This window comes from Molothrus aeneus, chromosome 6, assembly GCF_037042795.1.
Source record: "Molothrus aeneus isolate 106 chromosome 6, BPBGC_Maene_1.0, whole genome shotgun sequence".
Taxonomy (NCBI): Eukaryota; Metazoa; Chordata; class Aves; order Passeriformes; family Icteridae; genus Molothrus; species Molothrus aeneus.
This window is the reverse complement of record NC_089651.1, coordinates 25,029,332-25,057,232: the sequence shown is the minus strand read 5'-3', so window position 1 is coordinate 25,057,232 and position 27,901 is coordinate 25,029,332. Positions and strand designations below refer to the sequence as shown.

At 45.1% G+C, this 27,901-nt stretch overlaps 2 protein-coding genes across 2 annotated transcripts; one reads left to right on the top strand and one right to left on the bottom strand.

The window, feature by feature from the left end:
* Positions 1–2,379: 2,379 nt before the first annotated feature.
* VPS18 (VPS18 core subunit of CORVET and HOPS complexes) lies at positions 2,380–11,655 on the bottom strand. Its single transcript, XM_066552396.1, has 5 exons — positions 11,559–11,655; positions 8,500–8,641; positions 8,221–8,312; positions 5,652–7,522; positions 2,380–4,937 (listed from the first exon to the last, which is right to left on the bottom strand). Exons 1-5 carry the CDS (start codon positions 11,647–11,649, stop codon positions 4,209–4,211), a joined length of 2,925 nt encoding a protein of 974 aa, XP_066408493.1. The 5' UTR covers positions 11,650–11,655; the 3' UTR covers positions 2,380–4,208.
* Positions 11,656–20,855: 9,200 nt separating this feature from the next.
* On the top strand, positions 20,856–25,050 carry RHOV (ras homolog family member V). Its single transcript, XM_066552098.1, has 3 exons — positions 20,856–21,051; positions 24,229–24,287; positions 24,610–25,050. Exons 1-3 carry the CDS (start codon positions 20,856–20,858, stop codon positions 25,048–25,050), a joined length of 696 nt encoding a protein of 231 aa, XP_066408195.1.
* Positions 25,051–27,901: the final 2,851 nt, after the last annotated feature.

Genomic DNA, 27,901 nt, shown 5'->3' with positions numbered 1-27,901 from the left:
TGTCACGAGAGTATGAAGAAGAAGCAAGCAAAGATGACCCCAGACCCAAGGCCACCAGATTTTGCAACTCCAAGCCCAGGGATGATTTCTCTGCAGTTTACTAAATCAGCCAGGTCTAAAGGGAACTTACACTAGAATACAATTCAACAAAAGAGGCCACACCTCAAACCCCGTGTTGAGTCTCAGGCCTCTCACTACAAGGCAGATACTGAGGTGCTGGAGCACCAAAAGGTGTCCAAAGAGCAACAAGTGTCAGGAGCACAAGTCTTAGGAGTGGCCGAGGGAACTGAGGTTGTTTAGACTGGAAAAAAGGAGGCCCAGGTGGAATCTTATTGTTCTTTACAACTACCTGAAAGAAGGTTGTAGCAAGGGGCCAGTTGGCCTCTTCTCCCAGGCCACAAGCAACAGGATGAGAGGAAATGGCCTTTAAGTTGTGCCAGGGGAGATTAAGTTTGGATATTATGAAACATTTCTTTACTGAAAGACTGGTCAGGCACTGGAACAGGCTGTCCAGGGAAGGGCTGGAATCACCATCACAGAAGGCATTTAAAAGGCACGTGGATGTGGCACTTGGAGATGTGGTTTAGTGGTGGATTTGGCTATGCTGGGTTGGGATCTAAAGGTCTTTTCCAATAAATGAGTATCTATTATACTCATTTATAAACATAGTAAATCTAGCTTTTGATGTTCAAAACATTAAAATCAGTGATCTGTGAGCTGAAATTGCCATTTAGTTAAAGACAATTTTTTTAGCATCTTTACCTCAAATCCTCACACCAAATCCAAGCTACCTTACACCAAAGGCTGTGTCTCCAAGCACCTCTCCAAAAGCACTGGGATCCTGCTTCAGTTCCTCACTTTTGTGCCATTCTTCCTTCTGCTACAGAACGCTTTCAGCTGTCTGCAGCAAACCCCAGTATTTAAATGGACAGCAATGACATCTAGTGGCTCCTTTAACAATTTGCCTTTCTAAATTCCCAGCCTGGGCATCCATTTTTAGAAAGGAGACAGAACCTACTCCTTTCAGCATTTCACTTAGCTGCGGCCAACTACAGGAAGTGCACCTGAAATTCTCTACAAACTCTTTCAAAACACACACCACTGTCTCCCCCAGCTCAGAGCATTTCCCCCTATCCCTTGCTCAAAGCCTAGGAGAGGCCATGTAGTAAGCACAAGTTTGCTTTAGGCCTTGCCCACACTCTGAATTTCTTCAGTGTAGACGGAGCTACAGATATTTGTTCTGGGTACAAAGGGCTGGGGCTTCCCCACACCCTTTTGGTTATGCTGTTCTTCAGCTGCATGAGGCCAAGTGGTAGGAGTTATTCACACAGACAAGGACAAGACCCAAGGCCACAATTTTTAACAGCTGGTACAGTTCATTCATAGTTTAAAATACATACAAAGGACTGCAAGTTCTAAAATGTAACTGTGCTGAAGTTACAAGGAGAAAAGATAAAAATGCTATTCTGAATGCAAAGAGGAAGAGATCTTGAAGATTAGATTTATGGGAGAACAGTAAGCAGTTCGCTTCCTTCCACCACCACAAACCCACCCAACCCCTCCCAAGAAAAAATAAACTCTCTTACCTTTTTCACTGAGTGATGTTGCAAAATTGCCAAGAAGCACAGGTAAGTGGTTACTGAAACTTTTTGAAGCATGTGACAATGTAAAGAAAGTTTGGAAGATACCTTTATGTACCTTTTTGTATTACTGGCACTAGTCATTTAATCACTACTGCAGTCTTTGCCAGCAGTAACACTCTCTATAACCTTGACAACAAATCAAATGATTTTTCACTTAACAATGGTGAGGAAGAATGAGATTTGTGGTACATGTATCTAGTGCATGTGCCTACAGCCCTCAGAGAATACTGCATACTAGTCATTACAAAATCCATAGTTCTAGTTTTGTTAACTGAGATCTATTAATACCCATGACTGGAATCAGAGGTGCCTTTCCCCACCACCCAATCTCAGGCAAAGACCAGAGGGTTTTTATTTACTTGCTATGTCTCATTTCCCACAGCTTCTTCCAATACTCTGGACAAGCAGATCACTCTGCAATGGTCTGTTTAGTGATGTGACTTCTCTAGCACAAACAGGAAAAGAATGGAAGATTATAGTAATTCTAATATATCAAGAAAGCATCCTGTAAAAACCCAAAAGAGATGGAACTAGTGTTAAGAACATGTCAAAATAGTGTGAAATTACCCCTGCATCAGAATGAGCTGATACCCATGTTCTGCTAAAGGGCAGAAAAAGAGCCACTTACCTTTGACCAGAAATTGGTTTGGGTGGGAGGCTACTGTTGGTTTGCAATGACATGTACAACCTTAAATATCACACTGCTTACAGGAAAAGATGATGATTCACAAGAATGGCCAGTTATAACAGGTTTAATGGTAAACTTCAGAAGACATCACATTTAGTTTTCAACACAAATCCTTCTGCCAGACCCACCAACTTATTTAAAGCAAAAGGCTATGCAAAGCCAAAGAAAACTACAGCATGTGGGTTTTCTGAAAAAGTGCTTTCTGACAAGCCAGCAAACACACACCACGAGGTGCTAATGGGACTGCCTATCCCATGGCTCCATCAAAGAACAGAGGGTCTTGAAACCTCAGGTCTTCCTACTTTCATATCTGTTTTTTATTACTCGTGTCATTTTACACAGATAAAATTAATTTGTTCCAGGGTGATGCTCCCAACAAAAACATAAATGTTCTTCTGAAGCTCTCAACTCAGAATTCTTAGGTCAGATCCTTGAGGAAACCAATACATATTCTCCTACAATAACATGAAGACCCATTTCTACAACCCTACAAGCAGGGTAAGTGGTTAGGAGATTGAGAGAGGTATTCAAGACAAGCACACATATTCATGTGAAAGAACTGAGGTGGCTTTTCAGAAGACAGTGTTTTCTATTGCCTTAATTACAAGAATTGTATTTTGTCTTTTAGAACATTCAATTCTTCTGTCAATTACTACCTTTGTGATTCAGTCCCAAACAGCAAAACCTAATTAAAATCTTATTTTCCTAAAACAAAACAAGGAATCCTTGCTAAACTGTTAATGACAATTTTTTCTTCTCTCACTCACAACATAGTGATTGCTACCTTCTGGGAAAAATTTTCCAAGTTGGAGTAATAGATAGATGCACTGACATGCAGCCATCTCCAAAAAGTGGAAGGCAAAAGACTGTTTAGGCACAAGGTACTAGCTTCAAAGGGCAAAGCAAATTTCACACCAACAGAACATTTCTGTAGACTACCCTTGAGCAAACCCCTGACTAGATCCTGAGCCTAATGCTCAAGTGCAGAAGAGAACCACAGCAAGATACACAAACAGATTGTGCTCCTGCTTGCAGAGTGTCAGTTGAAACCTTTCTACTGCATCTATCAGTTTTGGTTTGGGGTGAAGAGAAAACCAAGACCCACTATACAAAGGCAGTTATAATAGAAATAGGATGGAAAGAGGAGTGGTGAACAGGTATTTTGAGAAACAGTACCTACAGAAAATCCAAATGTGCCTGGTCTCATGCATAAAGCTTATGAGAAAGAGAATGATACACCTTGAATTGCAGGCAAATTGCTTTTATAATTTTCCTGTAAGATTGTATAATTGAATAATTGAAAATTATACACATTCTTGTATCACATTGTGTAGAAACATGTATTTGTGTAGTATGATGTTTACAAAATATTAATATGTAAGAGCTTCTGTCCTTTCATGTTCTTTCTATGTATGTGGTTATAGACTCTCAACAAAAAGGAAACAGAGGGCAATTTTAGCTTTGAAAATTACGAACGAAGACTACATTGCTTAGTGGCCTTCACTACCTTTCTCTTTCAGCTTGTCTTCACCAAAACAAATACCACACAACAGGGCAGATAAATCACAGGCTGTTCCTAATTCCTTCTGGACAACAAGGCACACCATTTAGCTTCACACTGTGAACCTCAGAAGAACTGCAAGCAGAAACATCTGCTAAATATATTCCAGTAGGTTAGCTCTAAGTATTGTTAAAGTTCTTAGACAGCCATAGCTATATCTCCCCACTTCTCAAGACTAGTTCTCCCTAACCCTGGTAAAAAGACTGCACTACCCATTGTTTAGAGTTGCACAGAAGTCACTGTGTTCCTGCTCCTGGAGGTTATATCCCCAGCACAGAAGCTTCACAATTTGTTTGACAGTTGAAGATTCGGAAAATTACAGCCAGCTTTGCATCTCCTCTTCGTATTTCTGGGGATCAATAAAAGGCTTGTCAATGGACCGGATCATCAGCTCACCACAGTACACACATTCAGCTGCCACAATGTCATCAATGTCAGCTTTGATCTGTTCCCGGCTCTGCTGCCCCTTCCCCAAGCTAATGGTGTCTGCATCCTTGGGACGATGGTGGCTCTTGGATGGCTGGCTGGTAGCTGCCAGCTTCTTCTGAAGATCTTCAAGTTTTGCCTGCTTATAGGCAGGAAGGTTAGGGAAAACTGCTTGAAGGAGGCAGTCGTAGTGAAACATGTGCCCACACAGGAAAAGGTAAAAAGGGCGGTTTAGAAGTGGAAAGTCACAAGCAGCACATTTTTCCTGAGGCTCCACAGAGCCATATTTATTTCTCATTTCCTGGATGTCCTCTCGGATCCTCTTGGCACTCTGCGTGGCTTCCTCCATCTCCCTTTTCAGCTCCTCGATGTGCTTGTTGTAATCCTCCAGGGAGTTACAGATTGCCTCCTTGAAATGGTCAATAGTGACAAAGTCTGGAAAGAATGGCAGCACATCTTCAATCTTCAGCAGGGCACAGCTGGAGAGGCAGGCCATTGCCTTCTTGACATCCTTCTCTTCCTGAACAACATGGCGAGCGATCTTTAACCATAGCTTCTTCCGGAGCTCCTCATCATCTTCAGGAAGATCTGCACAGGACTTGGCAAGATCAACATCCACCTAGAAGTTGGACAGACAAGGAAACAGAGTTAAGCTTCCCTCTTTGTTTATCCACCATTCAACTTCAAAGCCTGCTATCCATTTTAAGAGGCATTTAGAAATTGCTATCTCTATTGCTATCTCACTGCCTAGGACTGCACTACTGGCCTGCTCCATGTTTCCACGGCAAACAACTCTCCTCTCTACCAGCACTCCTCACTGAAGATTAGCTTGCTACCCAACAGCACAGAAAGGGCAAATTCATGTTATAGTATCTTTGCTGGCCCCACATTTCAGCGAAGACACAGCAATTCCAATAGGAAAAAAAAATCCAGCATCTCCCTGAAGGTCAGACTGAGCTGACAAAGACTTCTGTGATAATTACCAAAGCTATGAATAGGTAATTAGAATCCTTAGCAATAGCTATACAAATCTTGCATAAATGCAGATATGTTGAAGGTATTTTATGTCAGAGACTGAGCTTGAGACAGACAGTGCTCCTCCTTGTAGTATCCATGCCTCCACCCTCAGTTATGCCTTGCCAGTCAGCTGCCTACTTGAAACAGTTGTGAAAGCACAGAAAAATGTTAACAGAGACAGGTCTTTTTTCCAAGCCTCAGCTACACCGCTTTGATACCAGTGAGTCCGTCCAGCTCCTCTCAATGCTCTGCTGTTCAAGGTAACTTGAACAAGCTACATTCCTATGTATCACAGCATGCACAGATACACACACACCTGTAAGGCGAGATCCACAGCCTCCTCATATAATTCCATCACTTTGTAAATGTGGACACATGCACGGTGGTGCCCATGCTCTGCACACAGGCGTAGTGCATACTTCAGGTCGTAGTGGATCCTGTTTGGGTTGGTTCCTGCTTGCTCCAGGTATGACAGCAACGAGTCCGGCCGACACAAAGCATAAAGAGACAACAGGTAATTGTGAATGGCTTGCTGGGTTTCCTCCAACTGGTACACACAGAACTCCATATATCTGATGGCTTCATTGATCTGCTGGGTGCTGGCACTCTGGCTGTAGTTAACAAGGGCTGGAATGAGGTTCCTGGCATCCAGTCTAGAGCCCATAGAAATCCAAGCATCAACCACCTTCTTGGGAATATGCTGGATAAGAACCGGAGAGAACTTGTAGAAGAGCTTCTCGTCTCTGTGCCTGGACAGCACATTTAGAGCCTCATCATACTCGTCATGCTGGCAGTGGTGAGCTACTACACGCTCGTAATCCTGCATGATGACTGCAAAGTAGACCATGTGCTCTGTGTCACCATGGCTTGCCAACAGTTCATAAATAGATGCCCGATTATTAAAAAGACAGTCCTTGTTTTTAGGACTGCTCAGGAAAGTGCGGAACTTCTCCCGTGTATCCAAATAGAGATTCCGCTGTGAGAGATCTCCTTGCAATAAGCCCAGCCAGTTCAGGTACAGCTCTGTCAACCACGTGGTCAGCAGAGTAGTCTGTGTCTTCTCCGAAGGCTTTAGGTTACTTAGCTTCTTAATCAGAAACTCCATCAGGGCCTCTTCTTGCTTGGCTTCAATGAACTTCAGAGCAATTTCCTCAAAGTAGTTCTGGGTCAGTGCATAACATTTGGCACTGTCCAGATACCTCCTGTTTTGGAAGCAGTGCTCTGCCTCTTTGGCCAACACAATGTCAAGACACTCTGGACGGTCCTTACAATACTCTTTTGCTAAATCAAATTTGTTCATATTCATGTACATCTTCCACACATCTCTGGATTCCCGCTGGACATGGTAGCGGAACACCACTTTCTCAGTGTGGATCCATATCTGCTGGACTGTGGGATCTTTAATCATGCGTGTCAGCAAGCCAAATTTCTCTAGGAACAGATCCTGAAAAACAACCTGTCCGTTCAGAGTGCAGACAGCCTTCACCCGGTCAGGCAGCAGCAACAGAAAGTGGAACTGGGTAAGCACAATGGATATTGGCTTGTTCACAGTTATGTCAATGTCAGGAGGATAAACCCAGACCCGTTCATCACTCAGAATTGAATCAGGACGACTGTAATCCAAGGTACCATATAGAACACCATTTCCCATCATCCAGGCAAAGGAGCGTGGGTTGGAACGCAGTTTCGGAGTGTAAAAGGCTATCTCGCTGAAACCCAGGTTGGCTGGAAACTCCCGAAAGCTGGGCAGATGGTCAGCATGCACAGCAAATATAGAGCTGAAGCCTTGCTGCTCTGTCCCTTCAGGCACTTTGCCAACAAACTGAAAGAGTCTTTTCCTAGTGGTGGCTATAATAAAAAATTTCCCTTCTAGACCTCGTTCAATTTCCAAGCAGCAGACTGGGGCAGGTCCAGATTCCTCCTCCAGAGTGTAGACCTGTCGGAAGTACTGGTCAGGGTTAGTGCTGAAGAGGCTTCCTTCGCTGACAGAGATTTCAGCCTCATAGATCTGCCCCTGGGATGTCCCCACCAGGATAGGCCCTGTATTGGTTTCTGAACCAAGAAATTTGTTCCAGCCCACACTTTCAATCAAGTGTCCTTTCCAGCGGGAGAGTGCCCGCACTTTCTGAACACTTCTGTTCAGGTAAAGGCATTCGCTGGTGTTCAGAGCAATCAGGAGATGAGAGCCTGCCAACAGCAGAGGGGTACGGGAGGGAGAAGGAGAGAACAAATCAAGACTGTGCCTAAGCAAGCCAAATTCCCGCAGCTTCTAATCTTAACATTTGATAAATTCCAATATCAACATACTTAATCCAAGACTTTCCCAGGCATTCATGGGAATGTGGGGGATTTCCATGCTGGATCAGAACAGTAGTCCATATGTTGCAATGTTAAATAACTGGTACCAGATGCTTTAGCAAGAAGGTATTCTGTTTCAATAAATGTTCTAAGGATAAACACTTCCCAGAGTTCCCTCCTATCCCTGGCAGTTGGCGAGAGATATGAGCATCTCTTTCCAAATTTTTGTTTAGTTTTTTAAAATCAGTCTAGGCTACAGTGAACTGTAGATGTTTTATGGCCCTTTTTAAAAATTCCTATATAAACCATACAGCAGAGAGTGACTGCAAACTTTCCTTTGATTGGTTTTAGCCTTGCTTAGAACAGCCTAATTGCATGTGTTCATTTCAGAGTCTGAAAACGCAGGCACAAGCCTGTGCTTTACTAATAGCAAAAGGGCAAACCAGTGGGGAGGGGCCCTGGAAAAGACTCTGGCTCATGGAAGATTGATCTGTTCTCCTTATGCACAAAGCAGAAAGAGAACTCCTTCACCAGCACTTGCTCTGCTGTGTTCACTGTCTGTAAATATCCATCACGCACTGCCTCACCTGTGTGGTCCAAAAACATCTTGTAGACTTTGGCTTCATCTTTGCGTCCCAGCTCTACCTGATTAGGTTCATCTGGCTTTCCAAGGTCAATCCTGCAAAGAGAAACCATGAAAGCATGCTACCAACAAAAGTTTGCATACTTGTAACTCCTCACCTCTTTTTCATATTGAGCTTGCGGCTTTTTATCCAGTTTGCAAACATAAGTTCTCTAACAACTTAGGGGAAAAAAAGAAGGCAGGGGAAAAACAAACAATAACTTCAGGATTCAGGCAGCATTACCTGAGAAGGGTGTCTTTCCCAAGGCTCATACAGAGCTGGTTAGAGGAGACCACTAAGCTGTTAATTTTCTCAGGAGGAGCAAAATCAATCCTCTGCTTGTTAAATATTGGTGTTTCCTTCTCCAGTCGTGCGTTGACATATCCTGGAGAAAGAATGTGAATGAACACTTAGAAACTGAATAAGACAAAACCCCATAACAACAACCCCAAACTACATCAAAATACAGCCTAAAATACTAAGAGGATTGTGTCCTGCTCCAAGTTTTACTGAAAAGGAAGTGTGCTCTATGGAGCAGGAATACAGAGGGAAAAAAACCCTCTAATTCCAGCCCTACTGGTGTTGAGAAAGACAATGTAGTCATGGAAAGCAGCCTGCTACTAGTAAGCAAATCCTTTAATTGTCTATTCCACCAATGCTTTCTCCTTGCCTCTGCCTCTCCTCTAGACCAGCTGCAGAATCCTTAAAATACACTTTTTCCAGAAGAAAGGTGTACATGCAGGAAGAGACAAAGCAATCACAACCTGAGTAGGCAGCCTTTTGCATGTGCTTTTTTCTTATGCATTGATCCACACCTTACACATTACCCATTTACACAAGTGTGCATTCCTTTATTTCCAGTTAAGTGGAACTGATGTTCTTCTTTCCAGATTAGGGAGCTGCAATGTCATAGTTTAAATTTGCTGGTATGAACTGCAGTTCAAAACACATACAAAAAGCTCCCAAAGTACAGATTCACATGATATCACAGCTAACCAATAAATACCTATTTTTATATATATATAAAAGGAAAGGATTACTCTGGAAAATCCACGTTACCAGATCATCAAGTCACATTCATCCAGGTAATCTCAAATTTTTTTCAGACTGTCACCTTGCAAAGCAAGGTTGATTCAGCAAAGAAACTCAGAGGCAGGAAGGAAAGGGAACAAATAGCACCTGTATAGAGGTAAGGGTTTAGAGTTAAGGATAAGCTGTTTATGGTTTAATTCTGTCATAGTTCAAGCCAAAGTATTGGATTTCAGCATTCTGGGCTCTTTAGGCCTGTATCCATTACATTTATAACAGCCATAGGATCATCACCATTAACATGAGGATTTTAGCTATTGTCCCTAATAGGAGAAGGATGAGCTTCCTTAATATACAGTTCTCTATACAAAGGAGATGACTATTTTATAACATTCATTCCTTTCAAACAGTCTCCTCCCTCATCTTGCCCCCAATGTCCCTCTTCTGTTTAATCAAGATTCTACTGCATCATTTCACACCCTGATTTCTGGGCAAAGCTACCGATTTCCTCAGACCTTTTAATCTGTCCAAAGATCTAAGATCACCAGTATGGTCTAGTGGGTCAAAGCAGGCTTTTCAAAGCTAGAGCTACAGTACTTGAAGTTCACAATGCAGCAGGACTTCAGGCTGGATACAGAGTCACTGCTTGTTTATCTACAACCTCGAGAAACAGTACCTGCAGTTAAACAAGCACAGGGAATGCCTCCCTGAAACTGAGGAATAAGTTTCAACATCTTCCAAAATTGCAAACCTAACATTAAGGACTGCTTTCAGGAAGGTAACTATTGTATCTTTTTACAATATAAATTTACTTACACTTCAGATTGCCCACAACTTTTACCAACCCAAATATTATTAAAGATTGCCTGTGTGGTCTAATTAAGAATAACTGAAATCCTGATTAGGCTGTGCCTTTGCAATTAAGCAGTTTCCCAAACTTCTTCTGCCAATATCAACTGTGAGCAAACAGGCAGATTTCTCAACTGTAAGACAGCCATGACTGAAGACAGTGTTGCAGCTGTCAAGAAGAAAAGCTGAGTCCTGAAAAATTTATTTTCCGTGACACGACTTGTCCTAACACTGTTCTGCACAACACCTATTCAGGCCACTTATTCTGTATCTAACATTGCACAATGAAATAACCAAGCATGTCAAAACAAACAAGGGGAACATACCTACTTCAATATCTAGACTCAGAGTAACTGTGTCAGTGTATTTATACTCCATAATATACATAGTATGGCAGAATTTTGATAAATTCTTAGCACATAGATAAACCTCACAACCTGGTTTCCCCAGAGGTTACCAGTGGGCAACACTATACCAGGAAAAAAACTTGAAAGAATGTGTCCAGGTATTTCCAAACTTGTAACCCAAAACCACCAGCTCTGCATAGCAGCTGGTACTACCATGAAAATACCAGGTACAACAGAATTCTCTCATAACCTACATTTCCCTGGCACACCAAAAAAACATTGAGAGGTGACATCTAGTATAAAATGGTTATTGAACCTAATAAATATTGAATTTATCATGGAATAATAATGAAATAAATTTCTCTGACATGAAAGAAAAAATGGACTGGTCATCACACCATTACTTGACACTGATGGGACACCACACTGAGCAAGTACAGTATAGCAAAGCCTCACATCCCTTGACAGAAAAGTGTAGCAGTGATACAGACTGCTTTGTTGGTCACCTCGCCATCGTGTAGTCAGCCAAAGGAACCACTCTAGAGAAACGAAGTCTTTGGTAAACTGCGCCTGGGTTAGGGAAGGAGCTCCGTGCAGGAACAGCTGTGCACACATCCATAACACGGTAAAGCGAGGCTTCCTCAGAGAGGAGCAGAAAGGAGAAGTGATGGGAGTGTTCATAACCCTCTAGCACAGCTCTAGCTGCACAGGGCTGAGGTGTGGCTGGTGTAATTTGTGACACACGGGCACCTGCGACTCCACGCACCCTTCAGCGTTTGCTCCCGCAGCCCCTCCGGCCGCAGCCTCCCACACAGCACAGCACCGCGGGTTCGCTGGGCTGGCCTGCATCAGCACGCTGCCCAGCCAGGAATGGAGCGCTCCCCGTCTCCAAACACCTCCCACAGCAAGCCGTGGGGAAGACAAGCCGCAGCCGAATGCTTTGCCCCACACGCACACAGTGACACACCTCTTCCAGGCAGCACAGCCTGGCGTGCCCTGCTCCCCACCCGGAGCTGCCGCCTCGCCTCCCCCTCTCGGCAGGAAGGCCGCACGCGGGAGGCCCCGGGGCACACGTACCGGAGTGCGGGATGCCCACGGTGGCGCGGCTCTGCGGCACGGACACGGAGCGGTGCAGCGAGTCCTCGTACTCGTCCAGGATGGACGCCATGGCCCAGCGCGGCCCGAGCGCGGCGCGCTCAGCTGACCCGCGGCACGTGCGCCTGCGCATGCGCGGGCGGGGCGGAGCCGGCGGCGGGGCCGCTGCCTCACAGCAATGGCGGCGGGACTTTGGCGGCCTGGTTGTGTCACGACACTGCTGTCCCCGACACTGCTGTCCCCGGTGTTCCCCCGGAGCTGGCCGGTCGGCTTGTGCCCTTGCTGCCGGGCCTTGGGCTCCGCGCGGTGCCCGCCGCTTCAGCTCACTGCCGCGGATACCGAAAGGCTTATGTCGAATGAAGAAAGGGCACACTCGAATAAACAAAGTCAGCATTTTTACACGCCAGTAATAACCACAAGTTCCTCTAGGTGGGATGTACGCTCTGGGTTTGTTGTTGAATATAACATCAAAACTTGAATTTGCCACCAAAGAGGGCTAAAAAGAGATGGGCTGGCGTCCCACACGGCCACTAGAGATCCCTCAAATGACCACTAGGGTTAATTAACCCTTCCTTAGTACATGAGCGTGGTAATAAGACCTACACAATTAATTAGCAGGTGTAGAAGGCTGCTTGGAAATAGCTGTAAACTTCTTGGAATGTAAATACATACTCATATAAAAAATTGTATATAGGTAATAGAAATGTGAATCTTAGTGTGCATAACAGGCAGAGACACCCCTACCCCCCATTAACCTGGCACTGTAACAAAGTAGTGGTGGCTTTCCAACCTGTAACTCTGGTTTGAAGGTTTTCTTTCCCAGTTTTCAGTGACACTGTCCTGTTGTGTGCAGCTACATGTGTGAGAAATTACCTCATTAATGCAGCAGTGTGCCCTACTAGAATCAGTCCTGATTGCCAGAGCAATTCTACTGACTGCAACTGGGAATTATCTGGTTTAAAACACTCTGTAAAATCTCCTGTGTTGTGGCTCTGTGTAGCATTGGGTAGCAAAATCTTGGCTTTATCACTAGAATGATCATTGAGGCACAGCATAAGGGGATCCAGCGTAAGGTACTCCTTGAACTACACTAGACTTGCTCTGCAAGTTTATCCCAGGTTTCTGTGTTGGACCCTGTTTCTGTGTCGCTAAATAGTATTTATAACCTGGAGTTTTCTTATGTTCTGGTGTGCCAACAACTGTTATTTACAGTTTTACCCTCTAGCTTAAACTAGCAGAATTTATAACAATGACATTAACCAAAAAGACTAGTCTCTTACACAACCCTTTGGGTTTCATCCTATATAAAATGAGCAGAGATGTATATGCATACACTGTATGTGTGCTATACACCATAGTGTGAGTATACTGTATACTGCATATTAGATAAAAGCTTCACTTTCTGGAAGCATTGGAGAAATATCTCTCAGGGTACAGGACAGCTTGCAACACAGAGGGATCTATTACAAGACACAAGAGGTCTTCCCAAACTCAGTTTGCACATCAGGTGGCAGTGAGGCACCACAAGCAGCAGTTCCATGTGGTTGGCCTCTCACAAACAGAGTTACACCTCCTTTTTCTCTGCTCTTACTGGACACCACACCCTCATAAACTAGGGCTGTGGTCTGCATCCCTCAGCCTCAGGCCTTCTCCCCAGTGCTGAGCCAGACATGCAGGTCCCACGCTAGCTGGGTTCCTGGAGGCTCCCATGGCACGCCTCCACAGGGTCACCTCTGCCCGCTTTGCTAAAAACAGAACATGGCTTTTGCTGACCTAGCCTGCCTGCAAGCACCAGTCCCAGCCTCTGCTGTTTACCCTCTTTATATGGCAGCTCTGAGCCAAAATAGCAAAACCACATTCTTTTGCTGTCTAATCATCCTGATCTTCATAAGCAGTGACTGTTCTCTTTCAGCATCTCAAAAGGCACAAACAAATTACATTAGGTTTAGGATAATGAGGTAGGAAGGGACTTCTTGGACTATCAGATCCATTCTCCCACTCTTGTAGATACCACATCATATAGTAGTCCTTTCTCTATTCCTGTCAAGCTCTGTCTGATAGTGTGGGTATTTTTTCCCCTGACTGCTCTAGCTCATATCTGTTCCAAACGCTCCCATGATTTCGAGCTCTGATTTCCAGTCTAACATAAGCTGTGGCTAGTCTGAATCCTTTTGTTCTTGTTCAAACACTGATCTTTAGTATACAGGGCATTACTGAGCTTTCATTTCCTCAGCAAAATCATCACAAATCATAGCCTTCATTTGTAGGTACCAAATCCAGGATTTATCAAACCAAGAAGTTCTTGACTTCTCTTAAAAAGAGGAGGTGATTAGTTCCTTGGAGCATCCTACAATTCTCTACACTGGTTGCAGCTTCAGCTCGTGTTCATGTCACAAGGGTGAGCATAGTTGACCCCTCATTTGAGATGAGGTCTCCCCCTGTTGTCTTCAGCAATGATGCTTCTACTTTTTCTCTTTGTAGTCATATTTTAGCAGTAGAAAACTGAAGGGTTATTTGGTAAGGGGGAAATAAACTGTCTTGAAATATATCTGGATATTAGGGTAAATTGACATTAGTGCACAAACTTCTTAGCGTGCAGCTCTGTGGGCTGTTTCAACTCAAAGCCTAGATCAGGCCATGTTTTATAAGTTGTTTTTTTCTTGGTCAGGTCTAGAAATGGAAGAGATTTTTGTTCTCGTTCTGGCAGATATTATTGCCTGTTAGGGCTAATACCTCATGAGAAACCTGTGTCTGATTTTAATGTGGTTAAATTGGAAGCCAGATTTTCACCTTATTTGGAAATAAAACATCAGCCTAAAGCTAACCCAAGCCCACAAGCCTGCTCCATCCATCTGCAGTATCATCTGCTGTGATTATTTAATTTACAAACATGTGCAATAATTATATCCCAGTGCTACATTCACAGATTTGGTATTCTGAAAAGAAGAGAAGAGCAAGGGTTGCAGAGGAAAGATTTATCAGCTCTTTGATTCACCAGGAATGTGTGGAGAATCAGATGATTACATTTTGTGTGTAGCAGTGGTGTAAGTCTATAAGAGGGACTTGTGTGAGAGAATTTAGGAGATTTTGGTGATATGTTTGGGTTGGAAACCTAAATCCTTGTCTTGCTTTGGTACGGCTGTGGTCACAGCAGCAATTTGCAGTAATTTTGACTTAAACAGTTAACATTTTCTCCAAGCTGTGGACACAGCTATCAACATCTAGGTCTTGCATGGCATGTTATTCTCCTCAAATGCCTAGAGAAACAGGTAATTCTAGATAACTACATTGACAAACATACAATGTGTCCAAGGTTCAGACTCCCAGGAGATAAACCCTGTCTAAATCTGGTCTTCCTCAATGCTGTCTGTGTCATTCCTGACTGCCCTGTCCAACCCCCTCTTGGTGCACAACAGTTTTATATGACTGCAGAGTGAGATAGTTCATTGCCCTGCAGCAGATGACTCTGTTATTCCATGATGTAAACATGAGTGCTGGTGCAGAGGAGAGGGCAGGAAGATGTGGCTGTGGAAAGAAATAAGAGCAGAATCTAGTGACAAAATTAAAATTTGAATTAAACTCTGGACTTCCTCACTACAGATGGTATTGATCATCACTCCACCTCACTTTATATAGAATATTCCTTCACAGTGATCAGCATAAAAAATACCCTATATTCTTAGAAGCTGTGGGCAAATAGGTGTAACCCCCTAAATGCACCAACCTCCGTAAGATACCCACAAAGGTGTAACATGTTTCCAGGCTATGAGGCACCCCTGTAACTGCTTTGAGGAGAGTGCTGCAGATACTTGTGTCCCCCACTCAATCAAGAGACCTTGTCCCAGGAGAAGGGACAGCATTTCTGAGTGACCTTTTGAATGCTGTATACAAATTTAATGCAGTAAACAGAATTTCAGTGGCTGTGTACCCTGGGTATCGCAGTTACCCATGAGAACCTGAACTGGAATCTACGCGGGGAGCCATAGGACAATTAGAATTTACCCTGGAAGAGATCAAAGCTCAGAATCTTGCCAGAGCCCGCCTCCTAACCATTAACCAACCTCCCAAGCTCTTCAAACCCATTGTCAGAAAAAGACTCCTGCAGAACGGTAAACACTGGGTGGAACTGTATCGTGCCCGAGCAGCAATTGCAGACCTGCAGACCGCGGCTCCTCTGACACTTTGTTTTCCCACAGGTGAACTACCAATGTCTGTTGCTATTACATGTGCATTCCAGAGCAGGCTGCCCTTTGTAAACCCACCGAGTGCCCCCATGGAAACCCTAGGGCATAACCCATCTGTCCTAGAGTGTGAAAAAAGCAGGATGGGAACATGCTTTTGCAGTGAGAAAACCTTTTTCCCATCACCAGCACCCCGTGGCTAATCCCTCAGTTTTGATCCTCAACGGAGATCCATAAATGATAAGCCTGAGAACTGAAACTGATAACTTGGCAGAGACAGTGATCTTAGAGCATTTTATGGTTTTCCGATCCCGCTTAAACCCAGCCCTTCACTGTTTAGTGTTAACTGCCTGCCTTTCCTTGTTTCACAGCAGGTATGTGAACTTTAGCACCTTTCTCTTGCTAATTCCCTCACCCATTCCCGTTAAACGTTAGCGCCTCTTTTGGTGTAAAACGTCCGATTGAGTGACGTAATTAAATTAAGCTCAGACCATTGTCTTCCAACCCGTCTTTAGTCTGAAATTTGCTGTTTCTCTTTCAGATTTAAACAAAATCTTTGAACGCCTTAAACTTTGCCCGTTCTTTCACATTCAGCAGTTCAGGTATTAAAATGTGTACTTTCTCCAGCAGATGGCAACACACTTCTAAATTATTCACAGCATGTCTGAGAGGTAGGACAAGTTCCTAAGCAAGTCAGGAGATGAAGTAGAGTTTGAGAAAGGGACTTAGTGCAATATGGTGCTTGTCTCCCTTTGGAACGTTCAAGAAAATATTTTTGAAACTAGCAACATTGTTTTTTCATTTAAACTTACTATTCTTTACTCTGAAAATGTAGTATAATACTATTCTTGTGGCTCTTTGCCTCCACATTTAACAAGAGTGGCAGTGAACAGGTGAACCAGAACCTCTCTGTGCATCTCTCAGACATTGTCTTTATTTCCAAAAAGCAATAAACTAGTTCAGAGGCCAAGATACTGGGAGCTGTATTCTAATATTGTTTCTCTCTCCTTTTTTTTTCCCCAAAGGCGTTTTGAAAGCACACATCTCCAGTTCACAGCAGAAGTATCCATTAACTGCTATAGAACTGTAAAGCATTTTTATTGCTGGAGACTCAGAAACTATGGAGTTCCTATTAATCAAAATCTCTATAAAGGAAAGAAAGTACTAGAATAATTCTTCCTTAGACTTCTCCTGTCATAATTTTTTCTATGAATGGGTACAGCCTGATGTTTCACTGACTTTGTGTTGTGTCTGTTTCTGCCGCAGGAAGTTGATAGAAAATGATACAAAGAAGCATTCGACATGACTTCCCGAAGGTTACAGTAACTAGACAAGGCACACCACAACGGAAAACCAGGCTCGGGCTCTTGTCTTCACCCTTTTGTCTGTCACTCCTTTTAAGTGGTAATTATAGTTAGCTCGATTTTTCCCAGGGAGGAAGCACACTCAGGTGCATGACAAATACTGGGTGACTCAGAACTGGTTGTGTCATTGCTTGCAATTACGAATTCGACCAGCTGGGCAGCGGCTGTACCTCGATTTCTTCAGTGTCTCTTGGCATCACGGGATCCAGTTTGCTCTGGCACCTGCACTCCAGTTTAGCCCCCCTCTCAATGTGGATCCCCACCCACCTGCTCTGTGTGTGATGGCATTGTCGCGTGTTCTCACTGTGCCCCCCTTTCTCGTGGTTTAGGTTTCTCTTGTGCAGTCTGTGAACAGACTCAGGAATGGGATCCCAGGGCACCATTTGCTAGGGAGCCATATTGACAAATGCAGCCCACTTGTACAAATGCAGGTAATGCTGTAGGCTGGGTTTGCTCACTACCATGTTAGGAGGGGCTGGTAATTTTTTTTCCTTTCCCTTGGTGAGAAAGGAGCCATGCTATTTTTAAAACTGCCACCTCCCATAACATACAATGTCTTTTCTGAGGCAACATGAGTAATTTGCTAAGCTTTGCAAAAATGAGAATGGCTTCCACTCTGTGAGTTTCGGACAAGACTGGGAAGCAGAATATCATCCAAGGAGGCAGAACACAGTGATGTCAGAGCAACAGAATACAAGGTTGTTGGAGGTCAAGTATCGCTCAGGACCCACTGAAAGTCAGGACCACTATCTGCTAAAAATCCCAGAGTCACCATTTCCCCATATTATAGTACTGCACTTCAGAATGGAAATTATATGGAATAGTTTGAGCTGATCTGTAGTTTCATCCCCACAAGGGACAAGCCCATGTGTCCTCCTCATCCAGATTGGCTTATGTACTGTTCTTGATTTGGTCCATAGGTGGACTTCTCCTGCCACAGCAGTGGTGAGAAAAGTTATTATAATTAATAGGAATGGGCAGAACAGGAAGTGTCTTCCTCTAAATAACTGTGTTTTTTAATAACAGGACTTTGTACAGATGTATAAAGTTTATTTGGTGGTGACAGTCACACACTGCCTGAATACAGAAATCTATTTCCACTGTAAATCGCTTTAATGGAGCAGCCTAGATAGTGCAGCCCAGCTGAGTAATGGCTACAAACTAACAGGACCTGAAATCTGTATCTGATCTGCCTGGAAAGAGTTTGATCTTCTGCACTTAGTTCCTGGTGGATAGGAATTCACATAATGAGAAATACCATCATAATTTGTACTAATTATAATTCCTGGGAGTGAGGCCAAATACAGCCTTGCAGACTGTGTATTTCCCACTCAGGCACAACTGATTTTGGCAGAGGAGCACGTCAGGCAAGCAGCACACGACGGGGCTCTCCTAATGTACCGGCTGCCTACATAGGCAGAGCCAGTCCCCAGAGCTGTTGGTTCAGCAGCTCAGGGAATGGGACAGACTTTCACTGCAAAAATGCCAGAACTGTGAAAAAAAATCTATCAAACCCAAAATATCTGACTGCTCTCTGCGTTGTGAAACTAAACCTGCATCCACTGTTAGCTGTCTGGACCAAGGAAAGACCTGAGAAACTAATCCATGGGAGCGGCCCTGTTTGTTTGCTTAATCACTTTGTTTAAATATAGATTAAAAATCACTTAAGCTCATTGACAAATTAAGTGTGTGTCAACCAACGGTTGTCAGAAACTGCAAGGAAAAAGGAGCGTAGTCCCAGAAGGAAGAGATTTTAGGTAAGGAATAAGAGAAGAAAGGCTGGATCTGTGGAGTGGGGCAACAGTGTATCTTCTTAAGGGAGATACATTCCTAAGCAAACAGCAAATAGGGAACTTGAACTGTCAACTTCTCTTCATCTCTTGTCCCTGCCAACAGTGAACAATTTTTTGAATAATCCCTCATTTACATTCATTTCTTCTGATTAAATGGAAATGTCATAGTTCACAGAAAGTCAGCCAGAGTCTGAAATGCACTGGGAAAGCTTTGTAAGATCCTTGTTTGCTGTGCTCCCTGTCCCAGCTGCAGTGTAGAGTGTCCATCAGAGGCACTGCCACAGCTCACACACGGCAGAGTATGGCCTGCCCCAGTGCATTCTGCCTTTTCTGGAGCAGTTCAGCTGTCACCTGCCTCTGAACTAGCACTGAAGACCATGGCACTGAAAAAAGCCAGTCTAATGCAAGTCAGTCCCTTGAGATAACAGCCACTTGCTCTAGCAAGACTACCTGGCACAGGTTTTAGCAGCATCCTAGTTTCTAATACCATCCCCATTTTTTGTAGCTGTAGAAATTTAAGGCTGTGCTATGTGTAAAAACATATAAGGGGTTGATTCAAACAAACTGCTAGAGAAAACTGCAGAGGAAAAACCTTCTTGCAGTTCCCAGGAAGGTTGTTGGCTGTCTCCAAAGAGAGGACATGCTTTGTCCACTGAACCTGAAGGGTTACAGTGCTCATGACTTTCTGTCACCCACAGGGAAGAGCACTCTAGACTGTGCCTGACTTTAAGATTTCTTCTCAACTTCTCAAGTTCAACATTAGTGTAGGTGGGAACATCTTTGTATCTTTCTCAGCATGGATGCAAACTACAGCAAGACAAACTCACAAACTGCTAATCAGCAGCTGCTTGCAGCACAAACCTGCCTAGTGCAGACAGGTCTGCCTTGCTGAGAGGACCCTGAAGGACATCATGGTAACTAAATGAGTCTTGTTCATTGACAGCCTGAGTTTAGCTCCTCCATTAGGAAGCAGCTCCACATTCAAAGCTAATGTTGCAATATTGGGTATTGCAGGAATTAATACTTTCCCTCCAGTGTTTCCAATCACTTGGAGGTGCTACACTGGTGTGCAGTGATGGCTGAGATAGTGTGGCTGTATCTCTCCTTTTAAGTGGTGTGTTCCCACTCCTGTGTTTAGTCATACTGCTTTAGACGGCGAGCTCCTCAGGGCAGGGATGGAGCTCTCTTCTTAGCTGCCAAGGGCACAGTGTGGTGTGGGAGCTACCAGAGGTGAATATGAAAAACAGGCAGCAGACTGGGAACTCCTGCACTTGTCTATGCAGCTGGGAAAATACACTTGGCAGCTTTTGCCAGCAGGTAGGAACAGCTTGGCTGGGCCCCAGCAACCCAGTAATGCCAATCATGTAGTTAACAGATGGGATGACTTTTGGCCATTTGTTTTATATTGTCCTTCACAATATTGACCAGCACTGTTGGCTTTACTTCTGTCCTGATTTCATGGCAGAAATCACAGATGTCCCAAATGGCACAGTGGAGCTGCTTCTTTCAAAAAGCAAGCGGGGGCGACTTGGATGGAGCGCGGCTTTCCCGTGTGTGCGCGGCTCAGAGCACGGCGTGACACCTGCCGAAATTCCAAGGGCAGGCGCCGCTCGGGGGCCTGGCGGGGGATGGGGGTGCAGCAGCGGGACCCTGGCCCGCGGGACGGCGGCGGGAGGAGGCGGCCGGGCCGGGCAGAGCAGGGCTGGGCCCGGCCGCCTCCCGGCGGGGCGGGGCAGGGCGGGACTAGGGAAATGGGGGCTGGTTTTGTACGCAGGGTGGCAGGTGCAGTGATGAGCAGCGAGGCTCGGCGGGCTGGAGAGGGTGGCCCCGCACGGCAGCTCCGACGGCAGCCCGCTCTCAGGAGCATGGCAGCGGCCCCGCCGCGCCGCTCCCCACGCTGAGCCCCGTCGAGTCCGCCGTGCCACCGTCAGTGCCATTGCCATGCCTCCCCAGGAGCTCCTGGATTACGCGCCTGCCCTACGGAGACACAGCCCGTCCCGGGGCAGCGGCCCGGAGCTGGGAATCAAGTGCGTGCTGGTGGGCGATGGCGCCGTGGGGAAGACCAGCCTGGTGGTCAGCTACACCACCAACGGGTACCCCGACGAGTACCAGCCCACCGCCCTCGACACCTTCTCCGGTAGGTGCCCGCCCGGGCTGCGCGGGCGGCCGGGAGGATCGAGTCCGGAGCAGCGAGACCTCGGGAAGCTCGGGAGGGGCGGGGTCCCGGCGCGGGTGGAGGCGAGCGCTCCCGGGACCACGGGCTGCGCGCCGGGGGCTCTGCGGGCAGCGCAGCCTGCGGGCACACAGCCCGAGAGGACTTCTGGGACTCGGACCGAGTCCCTCCGACGTTTTGAGAGGTTTAGCAGGTGGAGGTCCTCCGTTCTGCATCTGTGTCAAGTTGATTTGCAAGTTCTATGAACTTGGGCATCTTCCTGGTTTTGTGGTGTTGTTATGACTAAATAGAAGGGGGCTTAGTTTGTTGGGTTTTTTTGTTTGTCTTTTTTTTTTTAATTTTTTTATTGTTAGTGGTGGTTTTAGCTTCAGAAATAGCCTACAGTGTAAGGCTATGATTTTAGCTTCAACTGGTACTCGGGAAAACCATCCTTTTCTCTCCATGTCTGGAGAAGTTTGCATTGAACAGAGGTTGTCAAAAAGTTGATGGGTTTTATAAGTCTGGCTAGAATTGCAAGCTGATGAACTCTCATTAGTTTCCACTTTTGTAAATGCTATCTTTGTTCTTGTTCTACACTCCTCTTCCTTTGGACTCCAATTTCTAATATAAACCCCAGGAGAATACAAAGCCCTTTGAAAGACTTCTTATCTTCATTTGATATGAAGAAACACAGCACTACTTGGCAATGTAGATTGGTAGATTAGAGATGTGCTCAAGTCAGACCAGGAATGAGACATCTAATGTGTCATAGTCTTAGGGGTGCTTAGAGGGAGTGTTTTGTTTCAATGTCCCCCCTCACTTGCTCACTCTGAGAGCTGTTGATTTACCTTGACCTTCTCCAAGCTATTCCACTGTTACTTGAAGGAGCTGGACTGGGAACACGCTGCTGTTCATGGTCCAGAAGCCCTTTGTGAACAGATGTAAGGAATCATGAGTCCTCCCAGGGGAAGGTTACTGCTCTCTCTGCTCTCTTTGCATTAATGTGTATGGATTAGACTAAGAGAGGCTTAACATTAGTTAAGCCTACTGTAGTTATTAGACTGGAAGTTTTTGGAAGTGCAAATCTATAATAAAATGGTCCAGAAAGGTGAAGGCAAGATGAGTGCAGAGACTCCCTGTTTAAAAGCAGGTGTTCTGAAGATAGCTGCACATGGGTTTAGTTCCAGTCTGGATGTCCCAGTACTGAGTCTGCCTTCAGAGGTTCGTAGGGTTTGTAATGATATAAATCAAAAACATTAAAAATGTGTCTTGTGAAGTTCATTTTCTGCTTATTGGGAGGAAATGGAAGAACAGACAAGTTTCCTTTCCCACTCCTACTCTTACCCTGGGTAAGCCTGAAGAAAGTCCCTTCCTGGAGTCAAATATTATGCTTCAGGATCCAGCTCAGAAATTTCAATCTAATTCCTTCCACTTTTGGGGAATACCTGCCATTGAAACAGCCTGCAGAACTCAGCAGTTTAAATTCTAACCTTAATCCTGGTCATGGGACTGTGATGCCAATAACAAGACAGGAGAAGGTATTGCATTGTCAGGGGGACATCTCTGGGAGAGCGACCCAGCCACATCCAGATGTAGTCTGGCTCTACCTCCTGCTGGGTGTCGCTCCCAGCTAGAGCAGCCTTGAGTGAAATGTGCACCCGATGACCTTTCTCCACCAGGCTATCCTGTTTTGCCAGCCCCTTCGCTATTGTACCATGATCTACCCTCATCCTGAGGGTGTGGACCTTGTGAGGACGGTATTTGGAGGGCTGTTGCAGAGTTGCTAACGTAGCTCAAGCTAGCAGCAGATGGGATGAAACTCTGTGCAAACACTGGAGCAGTAGGTAATATGTGTGGCGAGTTTCTTCTGAAGATGGCGAGGCATTTCAGAGATGCTAATTCCTTCTCTCAATGCACTTGTGAGACAGAGAAAACCAGATACTAGAAAGTCAAATGCCTGCTGCCTTGAAGATCAAGTCAGGATCTAGCAGGTTCTTTGATCAGGAACAGGTTTCTCTTCCTCCTCTGGGGCAGATATGGTAACAACCCAACTGTTTCCCAGTCACACAGAAGCAATGACTTTCAGCCACGCCGTGAGGAGTGGCTCTGTGGTGGACGCACCCACCCCTTCTTTTTTCTTCCAGTCTTGGTCTCCCACCAAACTTCAGTTCATATTTTTGTCTGTGTCCCCCTTTTTTCCCCAAGACTGTTTTCAGGGAGTAGCGCTCTCCTTCAAAAGCTTGTGTTAAACTCTCTTCTGTCACTTCTCACCTGACAAGTTATTTCAAGAATCACAAAAGATTTATTCTGCTTCTTGTTGTGAGATTTTTTGTTTGTTTGTTTTTGGGTTTTGGGGGGCTTTTTGGTTTGATTTCGTTTTTGATTTTTTTTAACAAAAAAGACAATAAGGCCTCCTCCCTGCACACAGCAGTGGAGCTAACTCATGTCAAGTGTCAGCCATTGTCACCTTAGCCATGATGTCTGCCTCTGTTCATCCAAGCACAGCCCCATCCACCTCGTCAGGACTTTTCAAGTGATTTCCAGCTCCACAACCCCTTTTTCCCTCTCCTCAGTTCCTAGCCTAATCTCTGTGGTGTCTATGCACTTAAACATCTAACAGTTTCATTCCTGATTGCCATCAGAGGTCCTGCCAGCCCTCAGTCTGAGTCAGCTGATACCACATGAAGGCTTACTGTGATTAGGGAGAGAAATGGGAGCAAGCCTTACATGTGTAACTCAGCAGTTTTTTTGGTGTGTGGATAGTCTGAAAGGGATTTCACCAATCACTGTTTCCTTAATAGTTTCTTCATTACAAAGGTGGGTTTTAAGTGGTTCCCAGGGAACTGTTTGGCTAAGGGCTCTCCTTATCCAGAGGAGCAGTTGTCCAGTAACATGGAACTATTCTTTCAGAATTCTGGAGATGAGCACAAAACACCTGAGAGCTAACAAAACAGGTCTGCTGCGGTTCTCTTAACGTTTCCAGTGTAAACTTCAAGTCTTAGTGAGGTTTGGGAGGATGCTCAGCTAGGAGGAGATGTGAGTAACTTCAGTGAGTCTGTTCAGCAGGGTATGAAGCAAAGTGCTCAGGAAAAGCCTGTATGATTTTATGTGTGTATGCTGGCCAGCTGCTTTAGACTCATCCTTATTCTCCTTCTGCTACAGTGCAGGTCCTCGTGGATGGAGCCCCAGTCCGAATTCAGCTGTGGGACACTGCTGGACAGGTAAGCTCTATCAAAGCAGCTGTCAACTCTGGTCCTGTGGGACAGGCATTGTTTTCAGGCTTTGAGGAAGGAGGTGTTTAACTGGGAAGAGAGGAAATGCACTGGTCCAGCACCAGCCATTTGCTGGTATGGCAGTCACAGACAAGTGAATGACAGATGCCCACAACTGTGAAACTTGTGTCTGAAATGTGGCATGACCATGAAGTCAGTACAATGCCCTGCCTCTGTTGCTATCCTAGTTAACTTGTAGAAAAGCTACTGGAGCATCATGCTGTTAGAAGAGCAGTCCAGTGAAGATTTTTTTCCCCTCCCTTTTCTGCAGGAGGACTTTGACTGTTTGCGCTCCCTTTGTTACCCTGACACCGACGTCTTCCTTGTCTGCTTCAGTGTGGTAAACCCAAGCTCCTTCCAGAACATTACAGAGAAATGGATCCCTGAGATACGAACTCACAACCCGCGGGCGCCAGTGCTGCTCGTGGGGACACAGGCAGACCTGCGGGACGACGTCAATGTCCTCATCAGCCTGGATCGCTACCACGTGAAGCCCGTGCCCCGGCCTCAGGCAGAAGGTCTAGCTGACAAAATCCGGGCTGAAGCCTACCTGGAATGCTCAGCACTGACCCAGAAGAACCTTAAAGAAGTTTTTGACATGGCCATTGTCAGCGGTGTTGAGCACAAGGCACGTCAGGAAAAGAAGATGACTGCCAAAGGCATCAAGACTCTCTCTAAGTGCCGCTGGAAGAAGTTCTTTTGCTTTGTCTGAAGCTGCTTTGAGGGAGGGGAAAAGAAACACCCAATGCCAGAATTGGCTCTGCACCTTCTTGGAGTGACTGCTCCTATGGCCCCAGCAAGGAGGGTATGATAAGCTGCTGGGCTTGGAAACCTGTCTCTTGCTGGGTACAGTATCAGATGCCAAGGAGACATGAACTAGATTTCCATGGTGCTGAGATGTGGAATGGTCCAGGCAGCTGTAATACCTGCTGGACATGTCTGTAGTGTCCCAGACTAATGGGAGCCGTTAGTACATCAAGACTCAGTACCCCAGAACAGGCAGGTTCCTTACCTTGTTCAAAATGACCAGTTCTCTGGTTGAAACTCACACACTTTCAGAGTTCTGATGCAGCATAATAAACATGAGGGACTTCTGAAATCAGCCTGTGTTTTGGCTGATTTACAGGCGTGGCAGAGAGTAGGGCAGGGGCAGTTACATGCAACTGCAATGTGGTCAGGCATGGGGTGCAGAGTTTGTAACATGAGACTTGGGTTCCCCCTCTGATTCCATTTGCCAAAATAGGTAGAATTCATTTGGCTGTGAAAAAGCAGCGCTCTTTCTTAAAGGTCCTGCACTAGGAGTACTCTTGAGAAGTTATTTCCTAAATAAAGGCCATTAGCAGGCTGAAGAGAAAATGCACTGGGAGCTACAGTAATACTTTGAGCAAAACCTTCTCTGAGAGGACTCTCTAGTCCTCTGGGTGTAGGTGTTACAGTCCTATCCTAAGAGGTAGTTGTGGGCTTGGAGACCAACTTTGAAAGGCCTTTTGTGTGTGTGGTGTTTCGAAAGAAAGAAGAGGTGAGGAAGAGTGAGGTGTGGCTCTGTCTAGCAGAGAAAAAATTGTGTCAGCAAAGGGTTTATAACACTACCAAGGGGTCAAATGTAGATAGAGGGAGAAGGAAGAAAAGGAAGCAAATAGAATGGAGAAAGATGGAATGAAGAAAGGTAGATGGAGAAGGAAAGGAGAATGAATGTAGTTAAATTAAAGTTGTGATTCTACTTAGCTGAGATGCTAATATGCAGGGTAACCTTTAGGGACCTGAAAATTTTGCTAGTGATATGAATTTCAAAGTAATATTGTCAATACATTCAGTTCTGAATCAAAAGGAGAGGGTTGTAGTGAGAGAGTTTCTCTTTATTAGTAAAATCTTCCATTTCAGATCTACACAGAAGAATGGAATTTACCTTGTACTGTTTTTCCTGAGGCTGCAGAACAGGAACAGAGGACTCAGGGCTTCTTTCTGTTATGCTTCCTTTTTTTAAAAGTCACTGCTTGATCTGCTGAAATCAAAAGCAAAGGAAATCCATGAAGTTTTTGCTGGAGAAAATAATTCCTCTGGTTTCACTCCCTTCCCCTCTCACCAGTTTCTCAGGGGATTAACACCTCAGAGAGTCTATTCACATTTTATTATATTTTATTACAGAACTTGCAGCAATTTCTAAATCTTCTTTTGCAGAGACATTTCATTTTGGTTTATGTAGCAGAGAGCATGACAGGTCTGTCAAGAGATGCTTTTGATACTCAGGGGGTCTCTGCATCTGGCCACAGCCCATCGCTTTGAGGACGCTCTGGAGTAATGTGACAGAAAGAGAAATTGCTGTGAATGGTTTGCCCTAGACCAAAGGCAAGCACAGGTGAGCTGGTGAGCCTGTAGCAAGGCAAATGTGACTAATGCAGTCTGGCTCCAAACAAATGCCTCCCAACAGCTCTCACAGCCGGCTGGTTTTGTATTGCCACTTATGTAGTTCCCAGGATGTGAGACAAGACTGCTGTCTCCCTGGGCAGTATTGCAGGATGAAAGAGGTGAAGTGTTCCTGGGAAGGGAAGTGGCCCACAGCCTTGGAGCTGCTTCTAGGGTAAGGCTCAGAGACCTGAAAAGGATGGTGCAGCAAAATGAGCTGAATGTTGAAAGGACTCCTCCAACTGAAATGCCATTTGGGTCCAGTGAGGAGTCCCAAGAGATGGTGAGCACAGAGATAGTAGCTAGAAGTGACATATCTGACACAGGTCTAGGTAGGACACCTGACAAAGCTCTCACTCAGCAATGCATCCCTGTGTGCATATCCTACCTGTACAGGCACCTTTGCTGTATCACTAGTTCAGGTTGTCTGTTGGGTCTTTACACATTTCTTTAGCCTGTGAGACCAAGGGCTGTGGTGTGACCTGCCAAAGAGCATGCCACATCCCTGTGGAGCAAATCCACAGGTGGAAAGGACACCAGCCTCCTTCCTGCCAAGAACAGCAAGGGTTGTCCTGCAGTAGCTTGGTATGAAACAGGGGTTACTTCATTCTGGAAAAGAAACTGTACTGAGAGCTAATTTTGTTCTATGTGATTGTGTCTAAAATTTGTTCAAATAAATTTTTTTAATGTCCACAATTTGTGTTTGTAATTTTGTCAGTGCAAATTAAGTTGGGCTTTAATATGGAGAGGGAGTTACTCCATTTTGCTGACAAAAAGCATAACAGGGAAATGGCCCCACTTCTCACTGTGTGTCCTAACCCCCACTAGCAATGGTAAAAATCCCCTCACAGCTGAAACTTTCCAGGTTCCTTCTCTTGCCTCAGTTAATCTTTCTCTACCTCAGCAGCCACTCAATATGGAGGCTGCTGAGGGGGATGGAGTAGCAAACATCCAGGGTTTTCACTGCCTCTCCCCAGAAGCCACTCTCCAGGGACCAGTCAGGAAGCCCTCCCAGCACTCACTGAGCCAAGCTCATGCAGGACTTGCATTTGGAGCCTTGATGACAGCATGCTGCTCTGTCATTAGGCTGATGGGTAATTTAGGACCAGCTTTACTTCACTTACCTTGGCAGTTAAACACAGCTCAAGTGCTGAAAAATT

Coding starts and splice junctions, on each gene's coding strand:
- RHOV (XM_066552098.1), top strand. CDS start 20,856: ATGCCTCCCCAGGAGCTCCTGGATTACGCGCCTGCCCTACGGAGACAC. Junction 21,052..24,228: donor CGCCCTCGACACCTTCTCCG/GTAGGTGCCCGC, acceptor CTTCTGCTACAG/TGCAGGTCCTCGTGGATGGA. Junction 24,288..24,609: donor TGTGGGACACTGCTGGACAG/GTAAGCTCTATC, acceptor CCTTTTCTGCAG/GAGGACTTTGACTGTTTGCG.
- VPS18 (XM_066552396.1), bottom strand. CDS start 11,649: ATGGCGTCCATCCTGGACGAGTACGAGGACTCGCTGCACCGCTCCGTG. Junction 8,313..8,499: donor GGGAAAGACACCCTTCTCAG/GTAATGCTGCCT, acceptor TTCTCTTTGCAG/GATTGACCTTGGAAAGCCAG. Junction 4,938..5,651: donor CTGTGGATCTCGCCTTACAG/GTGTGTGTGTAT, acceptor TCCAACTTCTAG/GTGGATGTTGATCTTGCCAA.